At 40.6% G+C, this 15,982-nt stretch overlaps 1 protein-coding gene and 1 pseudogene across 1 annotated transcript; both read left to right on the top strand.

The window, feature by feature from the left end:
- Positions 1-7,712: 7,712 nt before the first annotated feature.
- Positions 7,713-9,560, top strand: LOC140719237 (general transcription factor II-I repeat domain-containing protein 2-like; annotated as a pseudogene).
- Positions 9,561-11,025: 1,465 nt separating this feature from the next.
- LOC140719199 (general transcription factor II-I repeat domain-containing protein 2-like) lies at positions 11,026-12,317 on the top strand. Its single transcript, XM_073033638.1, has 2 exons — positions 11,026-11,800; positions 11,893-12,317. The coding sequence occupies exons 1-2, from the start codon at positions 11,026-11,028 to the stop codon at positions 12,315-12,317; spliced, it is 1,200 nt and encodes a 399-aa protein (XP_072889739.1).
- Positions 12,318-15,982: the final 3,665 nt, after the last annotated feature.

Raw genomic sequence — 15,982 nt, 5'->3', positions numbered from 1 at the left:
CAGAATGTGAGTTACACTGTACAACAAGCCTGATGAGCCGTGTGGCAAAATTTTCAGAATAATCATGATGAGAACAAGACGCTGTATAAAATCAGAAATCATCAAAGAACAATGCGGCACTGTGGAAAACACTGGAACCAGAAATGCACTTTTCATGCTACGGATGATCTGTGAATGAGCCATCCAGGTACAAAAAGACATCTACCTATGTTTCATCAACTATAAAAAAGTTCTTGACACTGTCAGACACCTAGGTCTCCCGGAAATGCTTCAAGATCTTGACATAGATGGGAAAGATACAAGTTTCTTAAGAAACTTATACTGGGACCAGACAGCATCCATCAGAATAGAAGGAGATGTGAGTGAGTATATGAATATCATGAGAGGAGTCATGCAAGGTTGCGTCTTTTCACCCGACTTATTCAACCTGTATATTGAAAATATCTTAAGTATCAAAGACATCAAAGGACTCACAATTGGAGGCCATAATATAAATAATATCAGATATGCTGATGACATCGTACTCAGATGACAGCCGACTCAGAAACAAAACTTCAAGAACTACTCACTATAGCGGCAGCAGAAGGTAATCGCAGAGGCCTCTCAATCAACACCAAGAAGACAGAAAGCACGGTCACCTCCAGAAAGACAAACATCCCACAATGTGTGATCAAGATCGGAAATACAAGCATCAAACAAGTCAACAATTTCAGCTATCTTGGCAGCCAAATAACAAGGGATGGCAGGTGCGACACCGATATCAAATACAGAATAGCAATGGCGAAAGAAGCTTTCCAGAAAATGAAGACCATCTTAACAGACAGAAAGATGAGCATGCACACTAAAAACAGAATACTGCAGTGCTACATTTACTCTATCCTGACTTATGGAAGTGAATGCTGGACCAATTCCCCAGCAATGGAAAAGAGACTAGAAGCAGCTGAATTATGGTTCTACAGGAGAATGTTAAAAATATCATGGACTACACACATCAAATGAAGAAGTTCTCAGAAGAGCCCAAGCAGTTAGATCACTCATACCAACAATAAGAGAAAGACAACTCAGATTCCTAGGTCACATCATGCGGAAAGATGAACTAGAAAATCTCATACTCTTTGGAAAGATCGAGGGGAGCAAACCTAGAGGAAGACCTCGGCTTATGTACATCAAAAGCCCAGCCAGGTGGCTACACATCGAGGAAATGGAAGTCATCCAAAGAATGAGGGATAGATCTGTATGGAAAACCATTGTCACCAACATCTGCATTGGATATGGTACCTAGACAGAGAGACAGCCATAGCAGGTGTTGCAGCTCTAGAACAGACTGACCCATACAGCACACTCCACTGTCCTTTGAGTTAGACAGATTCCAACAACGCAGAAAACCAGGTACTGGCAAAGGGCTGACAAACTTTTTCTTTCAACCCCACTAATTGCTTCAGAAGATGAAACGGTAATTTAGGGGTGATAGCTAGTGTTTTAGAGAATCTTCAAGAGGTTTAAAATTAGTTCACACAAGGCTCAAGATAGGAAAGCATACCATACAGTACCTAGGCTGTACAATCCCCCAGGGGACAGGTCAGATGACAGACGTTTTGCAATCGGTTTCATGCCCCACCCAGTACACACACAGGGGAAGTGAGCAGGGTAATGGGTCTATTTAATTACTGCTGTAATTTTATACAAGGGTTCTCAACACTACTGGCTCCAAATCAGGCCATAATTAAAGGAGGGAAGCCTCCTCTGGAGGAAGTAAGATGGGGGCCAGATGAGGAAAAGCCTCTTACACAGTTATCAAGACAACCCAAATCTCTGCACTGTATGAGGGTAGTATATGATTATCAGATGGCATGGGCACGAAGGGGATTTGAAACTGCAACAGGAGTAGGTTTTCAGCACGGGCAGCTAATACAGTAACTGCCTGAAGAAGTGACTCTGCCAGCAGAGGCTGCACTGATTAAAGTAAAGGCTCATCAGAAAGGGGACAGTAAGTAACAGAAAGGAAATGAGTGGGCAGACATCAGGGTGAAGAGGGCAGCAGAGGGGCAACTGGCAACTGAATCTCTTCTTGTAGTCTTTTAAGTAGAAATTTGGGATGATAGTGTAGATATAGCTGCATATAGGGATATGATAGATAATTGGGGAAAGGGGTCTGAAGAATAGGGCTGTTTTTACTGCCCTGACTGATTAGATTTGCCCTGAAGGTTTGGCCTTCATAGATCAAAGATATTTTTGTTTTGGAGGGCCAAGAGGAGGGACTGCTAGGGCATATTCTGGAGCTTGGTATATAGCAAATACAGTACTAGGGCATTTGCGTCCTGTGCGATTGCGTTCCTGGATATTTGTGTCCGTTTTTTTTGCATCCCGGTCATTTGCATCCCACTATATGTAACTATTACTGGGTAACAAACCCTGGGTTATATATGCTAATCCTCTTAGCTCAAAAAGCAACCGTCTAATTAATCAATTAGGGTAATTAGGGGGCCTCAGTTGCGACTAAGCTACTTATAAACAAACCCCCACATCTTTCTTATTACAATTTGGCTTTAAATTTACTTTTTTTTTCAGAAACTAAACTATGTCACAATTCTTGAAATCAAGCAAGGGTGGAAACATAATTGTCAATGAAGGAAATTATATCTATCACTATCATAAGAAAAATGCTGTGGGCCCGAAAACTTACTGGAGATATGTGGTATGATCCTGCAAAGCAAGAGTTCATACCGAGAGCAATGTAATAACAGAACGAATTAATGAGCATAACCATGTTCTTCTGCTGCTGCAATTAGAGCAAAAGAGTTGAAAGAAACGGCGATATCCTCACAAGAACCAACAAGACATCGCATTGGAACTTTGTCCAACCATGGGGGTCACGTGATGTTGAGCCATTGATCGGGTGCTTCCGTGAATAACTCCTACAAAAAGTTCTTTACAACTTGTTTATAAGGCTCTCATATAACCTTAATAAAAGCAATATTCATGGAAATCCTACTGGCACTATCACTGCCGGCCTTGCACTCCTGGGAGCGTCTGGAGTTGAGGGACATGGGAGCAATGGTGATGAGGACTGCTTGTCGGATAGTTCCTCTGAACCTGCGGAAGGTCCGAGGATGGCGCGATGCAGTGACGGCTCCGGTAGTGACCTCACAGCCGCAATTTACGAGTTGGCAAATGCAGTTTGGACTTTAACTGGTAGGACAGACAAATTCGAGAGTCATTTAGACCTCATTATGCAAGAATCTAATGAAATGAAGCAGACTTTGGAATCTTTAAATGTGCGAACCCAGGATTTAGAAAATAACACGAAAGATGTGAATAGATTACAACGCCTGGAAAAAGAAAAAGATTCCTGGAGGACTGAGAAAGTAAAAATAATGGACTCCCCTGAAAACTATAGCAGAAGAAATAATATCAAAATAGCGGGTTTAAAAGTGGGACTGGAAGGAAGAGACGCAGTAACTTTCTTTCAAGAATGGATCCCCAAAGTTCTGGGGAAAAAGCATTTTGACAAAGAATTAATTATAGAAAGAGCCCACAGGACTTTAATCCCCCGACCACCTCCAGAGCAAAGGCTGAGCTCTGTACTTATAGGCTTTTTGAAGTTATCAAGATAAACAAAAAGTATTACGAGCTGCAGCAATAGAGGCCAGACAGAGAAATGGCCTACTAGAGTTTGAAGGGGGAAAGATGTTCTTCTTTCCAGATATTAGTGTGGCCTTGTTAAGAAAAAGGAAAGACTTTGACTTAAACAAGGAGGTTATTAAAGAATAAAGGTCTTCAATATTCTTTATTATATCCAGCAAAGCTAAGAATTACTCTATCGGATGGAGGGAGGAAATTTTTTACTAACGCCCAGGAGGTGATAAACTTTATTCAAAAAATATGAGACGTGATTCAGAATATTCTTCTGGAACAAGAGGCCTAGAAAGATGTATCTTGGACAAAATATATGAAGAAAATTATTTGATTTTCTTTATTAGGAGTCAGCGGGAGACACTCATGGAGTGAGTACTGCTTTAGATTCGCTCCATAACCTTTACTTTTTTTAACCTTTGATCACCCTTATTCAACTTATTTTTACCTACACCAAAAGATTCTTGCTATTTTTTTTGGACTTATCGTTAAGAGTTTATTGTGAATTTTTGAAGATATGTACTCAGAAATGGCTCTTAGATCTAAAGGACGAGAACCCGGGCAGAACCCGAATGGTAATGGAAAGAAGCAAGCTAATCCGCAATGCACTAAATTAACTTATGAATTGTTATTGGAGGTTTTGGATAAAAAATTTGATGAACAACAACAAATTTTTAAACAAGATATAAAGGCTTTTCAAGATTATATGGATAAGACGGATTCAGTAATTAACCAGCAGCAAGTTCTTATCGCATCTCTGCAAGAAGACGCTCGGAAACTAGATTTGATAATTGAAAAATTGCAACAGGACTTACTTTCGACTACTAAACTGGTGGAAACACTTAAAGCCAAGAGTGTCGACTTTGAGAATCGGTCCAGAAGACAGAACCTACGTATACTTGGTCTTCCAGAAGGTATCGAACAAGGCGACCCTATGAAGTATTTTGCTCAACTTTTAAAGGATGCGTTCCTGTCTGTTTTTCCAGACAGCCCGCCGTTACTTGATCGCGCTCATAGAATTATGCGTCAATCACCGAGTGCTTCAGCGAAACCCTCGGTTGTAACTGTCCGGTTTCATTACGTACATGTTAAAGAGCAACTTATTCGTGTGGCTCGGCGCGCAGGAATGGTTAAATTTCAAGATTACAATTTCTGTTTAGTAGAAGATTTTAGTCCTGAAGTAATGAAGGTAAGGCTTCTTTTTAAACCGCTGATGTCTGAATGTTATGAGAAAAATTTAAAACCAGCGCTCTTATACCCTGCGAAGCTCAGAATCTCCCCGCCGAACGCTCCTCGCCGGGTTTTTCTTTCTACATCTGAAGTGAGAAGTTTTCTGAACGAGAACTTCCCTACTGCTACGGTCTCTCATGACTAATGAATGAGTGATTTTGATCGTGTAAGATGGTTTTTTGGTGTAGGTTTACTTTATACTCAAGTTAAAGTGTTCTTTCGACATATTAATCGTTTTGTTTTACGCACTTTAACCATTATACTGTATCGCTGGCTATTTTCTATTCCTTCAAAGGTGTATTTTTAACCCTTCGAAGGTGAATACTTTTTTACTAAGATGGTGGTTTTTTTGAAAAAACATTTTTGGTGTTTTTTTAAGATGGCGCTATTTTTTTCTCTTGTCTTCTTCCTACAATGCATCGCTTATCACAGTTTAAATATTTTTTGGTTTGTCTGGGTTTTAACCCGATTTATAAGTTTTTAGTGATTATATTTTCTTCGGGTTTTTTATCTACTACCAATTATATTAAAAAGTTTGGTTTTAGTATAGTGATTATAATTTTTAAAGTTTGGGTGGATTTTTTTAAATATATATCCTTTATATACGGAGTGGTCTTCCGCTGATATGGGGGTAGTGTTAGTTTCATTCCTTTTTTCTAGCCTTTTTTTGGCTCTGGTTTTTTTTCTCTTTCTTGAGTGGGAGGTGGGTGGTCTTTTTTCTAATACTATATTTCTTTTAGTTTTTTCATTTGGGCTGATTTTGAACTACAAATATGTCTGCGATGTCGTCACTTCCGGGTCCGCTTTTTATTTTTGTTCCTCTTCCGGGTGCATGAGTTTATAATTTGGTTAACCTTTTTTATACCAAAGGGTTGATTTTAGAAATATGGCTCAGACCATTAATTTTGTTTCTTGGAATACTAATGGTTTAAACCATCCGATTAAATGTAAGAAGATTTTCAAAGTATTCCAAAGACTTAATGCTCATATCATTTTTGTACAAGAAACTCATGTGAGGAAGGAGGACAAATATCGTTTTTTTAGGTTTTGGCGGGGTCGACAGTATCATTCGAATTTGAATGCCAAAGTAAAGGGAGTTTCAGTTTTTATTGACTCCTCTATTGCATTTGTCCAACATGATATCTTTTCGGATCCGAATGGTACATCTTTGTTAATTACGGGCTTACTTTTTAATAAAAAGGTTGCTATGGTTAATGTTTATGCTCCAAATGTGGATTGTCCTGATTTTTTAAAGTCCTTATTTACTTCTTTACCTAATCTAAATGAATATAAGTTAATAATGGGTGGTGATTTTAATTGTTGTTTAAATCCTTTGATGGACAAATCTATATCTACTCAGACTGTATCCAATAAGTCGGCCACTTATATCAACTCTTTCTTGACTGATAATGGAATTTTTGATATTTGGAGATTTCGGCATCCTAAAGACAAAGAATTTTCTTTTTTCTCACATGTTTATCATTCTTATTCGAGAATTGATTATTTTTGTATTGATTCTTGTTTGATTCCTTCGGTAAATGGTTGTTATTATGATATTATAGCTATTTCTGACCATGCTCCATTAAAACTTTCTATTAAATTTACGGACACAGTTCCTAATGCTAGACAATGGCGATTTGATTCTACCTTATTGCAAGATCCGGACTTTATTAAATTTATGAATGAACAGATCGATTTCTTCTTCTCAACCAACTCCATGGAAAATATTTCTTACAGAACACTTTGGGACACTTTTAAAGCATATATATGTGGACAGATTATTTCTTACTCTGTTGGTCTGAGAAAACGCATAAAGAAGGAAGCTCTTTTATTGGTTGATAAAATTAAAGAGATTGACAAGAAATATTTGATTACTCCTAGTAAGGAGCTTTACAAACAAAGGGTTGAACTTCAAACAGAATATAGTTTATTACTTACATCTTCGATTGAAAATCAACTGATGAAGTCCAGATCTGATTTTTATATACATAGTGATAAATCGGGTAAATTGCTAGCTAGTCAATTGAAGAATGCTTTGGTTAAACGTCAAATTACTAAGATCCGTCAGCAAAATGGGGATTTGACAATTAACCATGATGAGATAAATAAATCATTTCAAGATTTTTATACTTCCCTGTATCATTCTGAATTTCCTCAGGATTGTAGTACCATGTGTGATTTTCTTGGGAAACTGAATTTCCCAAGATTATCACCAGATGATCTTTCAATATTGGAAAGTCCTATGACTGACGCAGAAATCAAAGGGGTTATTTCCTCCATGAATTCAGGGAAAGCACCTGGTCCGGATGGGTATACAGCAGAATTTTTAAAAATGTTTTTCCGCTTCTCTCTCCTTGATTATACAGGGATTTTGAAGAAGCAATTAAATTGGGCAATTTGCCACAATCTTTTTATAGAGCTTCTATTTCTTTAATATTCAAGAAAGATAAAGACCCTACTGATTGTGCATCCTATAGACCATATATGTCAAACTCAAGGCCCGCGGGCCAAATCCGGCCCGCGAGATAATATCTAATTACTATTAAAGCTGGCCCCAGTAATCGAAGCACCTATGGCGTATGATATGGCTAATGCTGAGTTTATTCAGGTACCAGGTTTTCAGGGTTCTTAGTGTTTATTTGGTTTCCCTGGTTTATTTCCTGAATATCATTAATGAATAATTTCTTTTTCTATTAGAGCTGGCCCGCCGGTATATTGCATGCACCACTAATACTACAAATCCCACAATGCACTGCCAGTGCATTGTTCGCGCTTGCCTTACTCTCTCATCAGCATCCTTATGGCGCTAGTCACGTGTGGTCAATTTTCAGCTATCCCTCACCCCAAAAATGACTGAACGAAAGGTGGACTTTGAAAACAGGGGTTTTCAAGGCAGGTGGGAGGCAGAGTATATGTTCGCAGATATAAAGGGCAAACCTGTTTGTCTTGTGTGCGGAGACGGTGTGGCTGTAATTAAAGAATATAACGTAAGATGACACTATGAAACAAAATACCATGACAAATACAAGCATCTGGACAAGAAACAGAAGCTCCAGAAGGTAGAAGAGTTGAAAAGAAGTCTGGCGTCACAGCAGGCTATGTTCACAAAAGCCAAAACACAAAATGAGGCTGCTGTAAAGGCTAGTTTTATTGTGGCAGCAGAGATCGCTAAATCAGCCCGGCCCTTTACCGAGGGAGAATTTTAAAAAAACTGCATGATGAAAGTTTGCGACGTCGTGTGCCCAGATAAAAGGCAAGCATTTTCAAATGTGAGCCTGAGCAGAAACACCGTTGCTGACCGCGTACGTGAGCTTGCCACCAATCTACAACAACAGCTGGTGGGGAAGGGAAGAGATTTCATCGCATATTCCCTTGCTATGGATGAGAGCAGGGACACTTCTGATACTGCCCAATTGTCAATTTTCATTCGTGGAGTGGACTCAAGTCTGTGTGTAACAGAGGAACTTTTGGGATTAAGATCAATGCATGGCACAACTACTGGAAAAGATCTCTTTGAAGAGGTATCCAGATGTGTAAATATAATGAGGCTGCCTTGGGATAAACTTGTGGGACTGACGACAGATGGAGCGCCCGCGATGTGCGGTCAAAAGAGTGGATTGGTGGGCAGGATCCGGGAGAAGATGCGGGAGGAAAACGGCGCAGGTGAGCTGACAGCTTATCACTGCATCATACACCAGGAATCGTTGTGTGGCAAAGCCTTGAAAATGGAACATATAATGAGCACCATAACACGAGCAGTTAACTTCATAAGAGCCAAAGGTTTGAATCACCGCGAGTTCAAGTCGTTTCTGGAGGAGTTGGGTTCAGAATATAATGATTTGCCCTATCACACAGAGGTGCGATGGTTAAGCCAAGGAAAAGTGCCGAAAAGATGTTTTGAGTTGCGTGAGGAGATCTGTCAGTTCATGGAAAGCAAAGGGAAAGACACAACAGAGCTCCGGGATAAAAAGTTGCTTTGTGAAATGGCGTTTCTGTGTGACATCACGAGCCATCTCAATGCGCTCAACCTGCAGCTTCAGGGGCGGGGTCGTGTGATCACAGACATGTACGCTGCAGTGAGGGCTTTTAAAACCAAGCTGCGCCTGTGGGAGACGCAAATGCAGCAAGAAAACTTGAGCCATTTTCCGTGTTGCCAAACTATGAAAGAGCAGGTTTCTACCGCAGTGTTCCCACGTGCAAAGTTTGCTGAAAAACTTAGCATACTTGGTGCCGACTTCACACGGCGATTTGCCAACTTTGAAGCCCAAAAAAGCAGGTTTGAACTGCTCAGTAATCCATTTGCAGCTGATGTGGAAAGCGCACCAACCAACATACAAATGGAGCTGATTGAACTCCAATGTAGTGACACACTCAAGGCAAAGTATGACTCGGTGGGCACTGCAGTTTCTACGTTTCATTCCCGACACAATGCCCCAGCTGCGTACCCAAGCTACTCAAATGTTCTCTATGTTTGGCAGCACATATCTGTGTGAACAACTGTTCTCTTTGATGAAGATAAACAAAACATCACACAGGAGTCATCTTTCTGATGAACACCTTCACTCAATTCTGAGGATTTCCTCAGCTCAGAGCCTGACTCCAAACATTGATGAACTTGCATCCAAGATGAGATGCCAAGTATCTGGCTTAGACTAGTGTGAATCACAGAGTGTTGGCCTGTGGAAAAATGTTTTCATTAGAAATTACTCTGGAAAAGCTGCAGACAAAGCCATAAGAAATAAATGCAACTGATTTTTTTATTTATTTAATGTTCAATGTTGTTTTTGTAGGCAATAACCTAAGCTTTGTTAGTTCCAGGTTAATATGTGTAATAAATTCATTTCAATAAGTTTTGCAATAAACGCTGAACCAGTCCGGCCCTCGACTTGTACCGATTTTTTAATTTTGGCCCACTGTGTATTTGAGTTTGACACCCGTGCTCTAGATCTTTATTTGTATTCAGCAGATAAGAAAAAGCTGATTAAACAAACTAAAAATCCTTTTTTTAAAAATACAATGATGATTTGGCATGATGTTGTTGCATATTTGGGAAGAGACATCACAGTTATCCCAGTTTACCCCCATCTTTGGTAATGATGGCTTTAGGCCCGGCAGAGCAGACCCTGGTTTTAAAACTTGGGCGACCCGAGGCATAGTAAAGGTGTCTGATCTGTATAAGGGCAATACATTTATATCATTTGAAGAACTCAAGGCCACATATGGAATTCCAACAAAACACTTTTAAATACCTTCAGTTGCGAAGGTATTATGTCCAGTAGCATTTGCTACTGTTGTTCAGGAGGATTTAAATTAATGTGGCAGGGGGATGGTAACAAGTGCAGAGAGACAGAGGGGTGTAAAATGAGGGTAGAAGCAAAAAGTAGTAAGGTGTAAAGTAAAAGTGGCAGGCAGGCAAATCCAGGGCAAAAATCAAAAAGGGCCACTTTTCAACATAATTGTATAAGGGCTAAGAATAAACCAGGGAAGGTAGTGCACCCGTGGCTGACAAGGGAAATTAGGGATAGTATCAAGTCCAGAGAAGAAACATATAATTTAGTTAAAAAAAGCAGCACACCTGAGGACTGGGAGAAATTCAGAGACCAGCAGAGGAGGACAAAGGGCTTAATTAGGAAAGGGAAAAAAGATTATGAGAGGAAGCTGGCAGGGAACATAAAAACTGACTGTAAAAGCTTTTATAGATATGTGAAAAGAAAAAGATTGGTTAAGACAAATGCAGGTCCCTTACAGTCGGAAACAGGTGAATTGATCATGGGTAACAAGGACATGGCAGATCAATTGAATAACTACGTTGGTTCTGTCTTCACTAAGGAGTTCATAAATAATCTTCCAGAAATAGTAGGGGACCGAGGGTCTAGTGCATAGGTCGGCAACCCGCGGCTCCGGAGCCGCATGCAGCTCTTTCATCTCTGTGCTGCGGCTCCCTGTGGCTTTTGAAAATAAATTATGAGTATTTAATTAAAATGTATTTTATGTTAGTTTGTTAGTTTTTGAAATGTAATTCTAAATTTGAAGATTATGGTGATCTTGTACAATCTAAATAAAACATGTTTTTTGTCTCTATTAATATACGTCACCACTGCCAATGCCTGACACCCGCCAGTGCACGATTTCTTTAATTTTTCGATCCAAGGTAGGCTAACTATGGAGAATTCTAAAAAAAGAAAAGTGACTGAAGAAAACAGAACGTTTAATGATACGTGGGCAGATCCATTTGCTTTCACTGCTGACGAGACTGGTTTACCGGTATGCTTAATATGCAATGAGAAACTAGCAAACAGCAAAAAGTCAAATGTCGCAAGACATTTCCAGAATAAACACGCAGCCTTTGCTCAAAAATATCCGGATGGAGATGAGAGAAAAAAAGCCGTTTCGGAACTGATGCGGAAGGTTGAGCTGAGCAAAAATCATTTCAAGAAGTGGATGAAGTCTGGAAAATCAACTACATATGCTAGTTTTGTTGCCGCTCAGGAAATAGTCAGGCACGGGAAGCAGTTTACAGATGGTGAATATATAAAAGAATCTTTCATTAAGATTTCAGAACATCTATTCACGGACTTTAAAAACAAGAGTGAAATTGTGCAGAAAATCAGAGATATGCCCCTCTCTGCAAAGACTGTCAAAGACAGAACCATAAAAATGGCAGAAGACATCACAAGACAGCAAATTAAAGACATCAATTCAGCTGTGGCCTACTCGATTGCCTGTGACGAGTCTAAAGACAAAGGTGATATTGAACAAATAGCGCTGTTCTGCCGGTATGTAAACTCTGCCGGGCCACAGGAAGAAATGATTGAGTTGATACCTCTAAAAGGCCAAACACGGGGGGAGGACATCTGTGAGGCTGTCTTGAATTGTTTAAGAGCCAAAGGAATAAAGACCACCCACCTGGTGTCAGTAGCTACTGATGGGGCACCAAGTATGACAGGAGCGCACAAGGAATTTGTGGCTTTACTGCAGAAGTCGCTGGACAGAAAGCTGCTGACTTTTCACTGCATCTTCCACCAACAGGCACTCTGCGCTCAAACATTTCCTCCGGAATGCACAGAAGAATGGATGTTGTCATTCAGATTGTCAATAAAATAATGGCAAAAAGTTTAAATCACCGTCAATTCCGTTTGTTACTGGACGAGCTGGAAAGCGCATATTCTGATCTCCTGCTGCACAACAAAGTCTGGTGGCTGTCCAGAGGGGAGGTGCTGAAACACTTTGTCGCGTGTCTGGAAGAAGTGAAAACTTTCCTGGGCAGCAAAGGGCTCACCTTTCCTGAGCTGGAACAGCCAGAGTGGCTGGAAAAGCTACACTTCATGGTAGACATGACAGCGCACCTGAACATGAACACAGCTCTTCAGGGGAAAGGACGCACAGCCCTGCACATGTTGGAGGATGTTTTGGCATTCGAGCGCAAGTTGACAGTGCTTGCCAGAGATTTATAGAAAGGCACATTGTCTCACTTCCCCAATTTGAGAGAGTTCAAACAAGCTCACGACATGATAAATTCAGAGTATTTACATTCTGCAATCATCGCAATGCAAACATCGTTTGGGAAACGCTTCTGTGAGTTCAGAGAGGAAAAAAACACATTATCCTTCCCGGTCACTCCCCTAAGCATCGATCCATCCCTACTGAATACGACTGCATTGGCAGGTGTAAGTCAACCTGATCTTGAGATGGAACTGGCCGACATAGACATATGGGTGTCCAAGTTTAGACGCTTGACAGCAGACCTTGAAGATGTTGCCCGTCAGAAGGCTGTTCTTGCTCAGAATCACAAATGGAGTGATATTGAAAACCTCCCCAAACCGGACAAACTTGTGTCCGAAACATGGAATGCTATCCCCGACATTTATGTAAACATTAAAAAGTATGCGCTTGGAGTCCTGTCGATCTTTGGATCCACATATGTATGTGAGCAGGTGTTCTCCAACATGAACTTTATTAAAAACAAACATCGCGCACACCTCACAGATGACAGCTTGCGATCCTGTGTAAAGATGAAGGTGATGTCATACAGCCCTGATGTGCAGACGCTGTGCGCTGAGGTCCAGGAGCAGAAATCCCATTAACCAAGTATGATAAATATTTTAATTGCCTATTATTTTACGTATATTCATATTTTTTCATTGTTCAGTGAAATAGTCCTTTTATTTTTCAGGTTGACAGCTGGCTGACGTTATTTTTGGTTTGCTGCTGGCGGACAATTTAAGTTCGGCGTTTTTCATAAATACAAGAAGGACTCAAATAGACATTGAGTATTTTACTTAAAAGTAACCTTCAACCCAACGTCTTTTTTTCGGAGTTCAAAATGTTTTTGTTGCATGCAGAAATGTAATTTTGTTTTCTCTGCAGGAGTTCATCGATTTCATAAATGCAACACATTATAGTTTGTTTATACATAGCATAAAGGCAAAAAAAAATGTTGTATGCAGTGTTATTTCATTTTAAATGTCAAACGGGTTTTGTGGCTCCCAGTGTTTTCTTTTCTGTGAGAAACGGGTCCAAATGGCTCTTCCAGTGGTAAAGGCTGCCGACCCCTGGTCTAGTGAGATGGAGGAACTGAGGGAAATATATGTTAGTAGGGAAGTGGTGTTAGGTAAATTAAAGTGCTTAAAGGCAGATAAATTCCCAGGGCCAGATGGTCTGCACCCCAGAGTGCTTAAGGAAGTAGCCCAAGAAATAGTGGATGCATTAGTGATAATTTTTCAAAACTCCTTAGATTCTGGATTAGTTCCTGAGGATTGGAGGGTGGCTAACGTAACCCCACTTTTTAAAAAAGGAGGGAGAGAGAAACCAGGGAATTATAGACCGGTTAGCCTGACATCAGTGGTGGGGAAAATGCTACAGTCAGTTATCAAAGATGTGATAATAGCACATTTGGAAAGAGGTGAAATCATTGGACAAAGTCAGCATGGATTTGTGAAAAGAAAATCATGTCTGACGAATCTTAGAATTTTTTGCAGATGTAACTAGTAGAGTGGATGGGGAGAATCAGAGGATGTGGTATATTTGGATTTTCAAAAGGCTTTTGACAAGGTCCCACACAGGAGATTAGTGTGCAAACTTAAAGCACACGGTATTGGGGGTATGGTATTGATGTGGATACCATATTGATTGGTTGGCAGACAGGAAGCAAAGAGTGGGAATAAATGGGACCTTTTCAGAATGGCAGGCAGTGACTAGCGGGGTACCGCAAGGCTCAGTGCTGGGACCCCAGTTGTTTACAATATATATTAATGATTTAGACGAGGGAATTAAATGCAGCATATCCATGTTTGCGGATGACATGAAGCCGGGCGGCAGAGTTAGCTGTGAGGAGAATGCTAAGAGGATGCAGGGTGACTTGGATAGATTAGGTGAGTGGGCAAATTCATGGCAGATGCAATTTAATGTGGATAAATGTGAGGTTATCCACTTTGGTGGCAAGAACAGCAAAACAAACTATTATCTGAATGGTAGCCGATTAGGAAAAGGGGAGGTGCAATGAGACCTGTGCGTCATTGTACATCAGTCATTGAAAGTGGGTATGCAGGTACAGCAGGCGGTGAAAAAGGTGAATGGTATGTTGGCATTCATAGCAAGAGGATTCGAGTAATGGAGCAGGGAGGTTCTACTGCAATTGTACAAGTTCTTGGTGAGACCACACCTGGAATAGTGTGTGCAGTTTTGGTCCCCTAATCTGAAAATAGACATTCTTGCCATAGAGGGAGTATAAAAAAGGTTCACCAGATTGATTCCTGGGATGGCAGGACTTTCATGTGAAGAAAGACTGGATCGACTAGGCTTGTACTCGCTGGAATTTAGAAGATTGAGGGGGGATCTTATTGAAACGCAAAAAATTCTAAAGCGATTGGACAGGCTAGATGCAGGAAGATTGTTCTTGATGTTGGGGAAGTCCAGAATGAGAAGTCACAGTTTAAGGATAAAGGGAAAGCCTTTTAGGACCGAGATGAGGAAAAACTTCTTCACACAGAGTGGTGAATCTGTGGAATTCTCTGCCACAGGAAACAGTTGAGGCCAGTTCATTGGCTATATTTAAAAGGGAGTTAGATATGGCCTTGTGGCTAAAGGGATCAGGAGGTATGGAGAGAAAGCAGGTACAGGGTTCTGAGTTGGATGATCAGCCATGATCATACTGAATGGCGGTGCAGGCTCAAAGGGCCGAATGTCCTACTCCTGCACCTAGTTTTTATGTTTCAGTTTTTTTTCCCTATGGACATTGGGAGGGAAGAGGAGGTTTTCATGGTGGACCGACTCAAATCGGCCCATGTGGACTCGGCGCAGCCGGTCGAGGTTCAGGCACCGCAGCGCAGAGGCAGACTGCCCAAACAGAGACCAATTCAGACTGTGGACATTGGGGGGTGTATCGCTGGTCTGGGGGGTGGGGGGTTATGTGGCGACCCACTTTCTACACAGGCGAACCGGCTCACAAAATGGCGCGCGTGTCGACAGAGAGGCCAGTCCCAAAATGGCGCTGGGCCGCCTTCTTCACCAGCAAGGGGAGAAAGTCCATGCGCAGGAAGAGCCTTTTGTAATGCACCTCTGATGTTATTTCCACCCGGAGAGGGCGGGAACGGAACTGCGTAAAAGTCAGTGCCGTGAAGTTTGAATAAACCAGTCTGGAGTGCAACTTACAGACTGCAAGTAGTTATTTCTAGCTCTGTGTGTAGCACATCGCTACAATATTTACTTTCAATATTATAGATTATGTTAGATATTTAGTAATAATGGGTGTGGAATATAATTTATTTTTACAGATGTTAAATTAAGGAGTTATTGGGGGAGTGGATAATTTTTTCATCTTTTTAAAAAAAAATTAATTATGTTATATGTTTCTTTAGTGCGATGTTTATCCGACCCCACAGTAAGAGGAGTTAAGACGCCATGGACCTGGAGCGCCAGTTGGGAGAGTTTTCCTCCCTTTCTTTTTTTATTTCTTTTTTTCTTTTATTTTCTTTCCTCTTTGGTTTCCTTTCTATTTTCTATACTTTATTGAGAATGGCACCAAATATCTCAGAGTCACTCAAAGAAGTGGGATTAATTTATACTTCTTTTGTGGACAGGATTTATCAACCAATAAAATCTGATAACTAAGAATAGAGCA

Source organism: Hemitrygon akajei, chromosome 31 (assembly GCF_048418815.1).
Source record: "Hemitrygon akajei chromosome 31, sHemAka1.3, whole genome shotgun sequence".
NCBI classification, from domain to species: domain Eukaryota; kingdom Metazoa; phylum Chordata; class Chondrichthyes; order Myliobatiformes; family Dasyatidae; genus Hemitrygon; species Hemitrygon akajei.
Note: the sequence above shows the minus strand (reverse complement) of the source record. Positions and strands in the feature narration are given on the sequence as shown.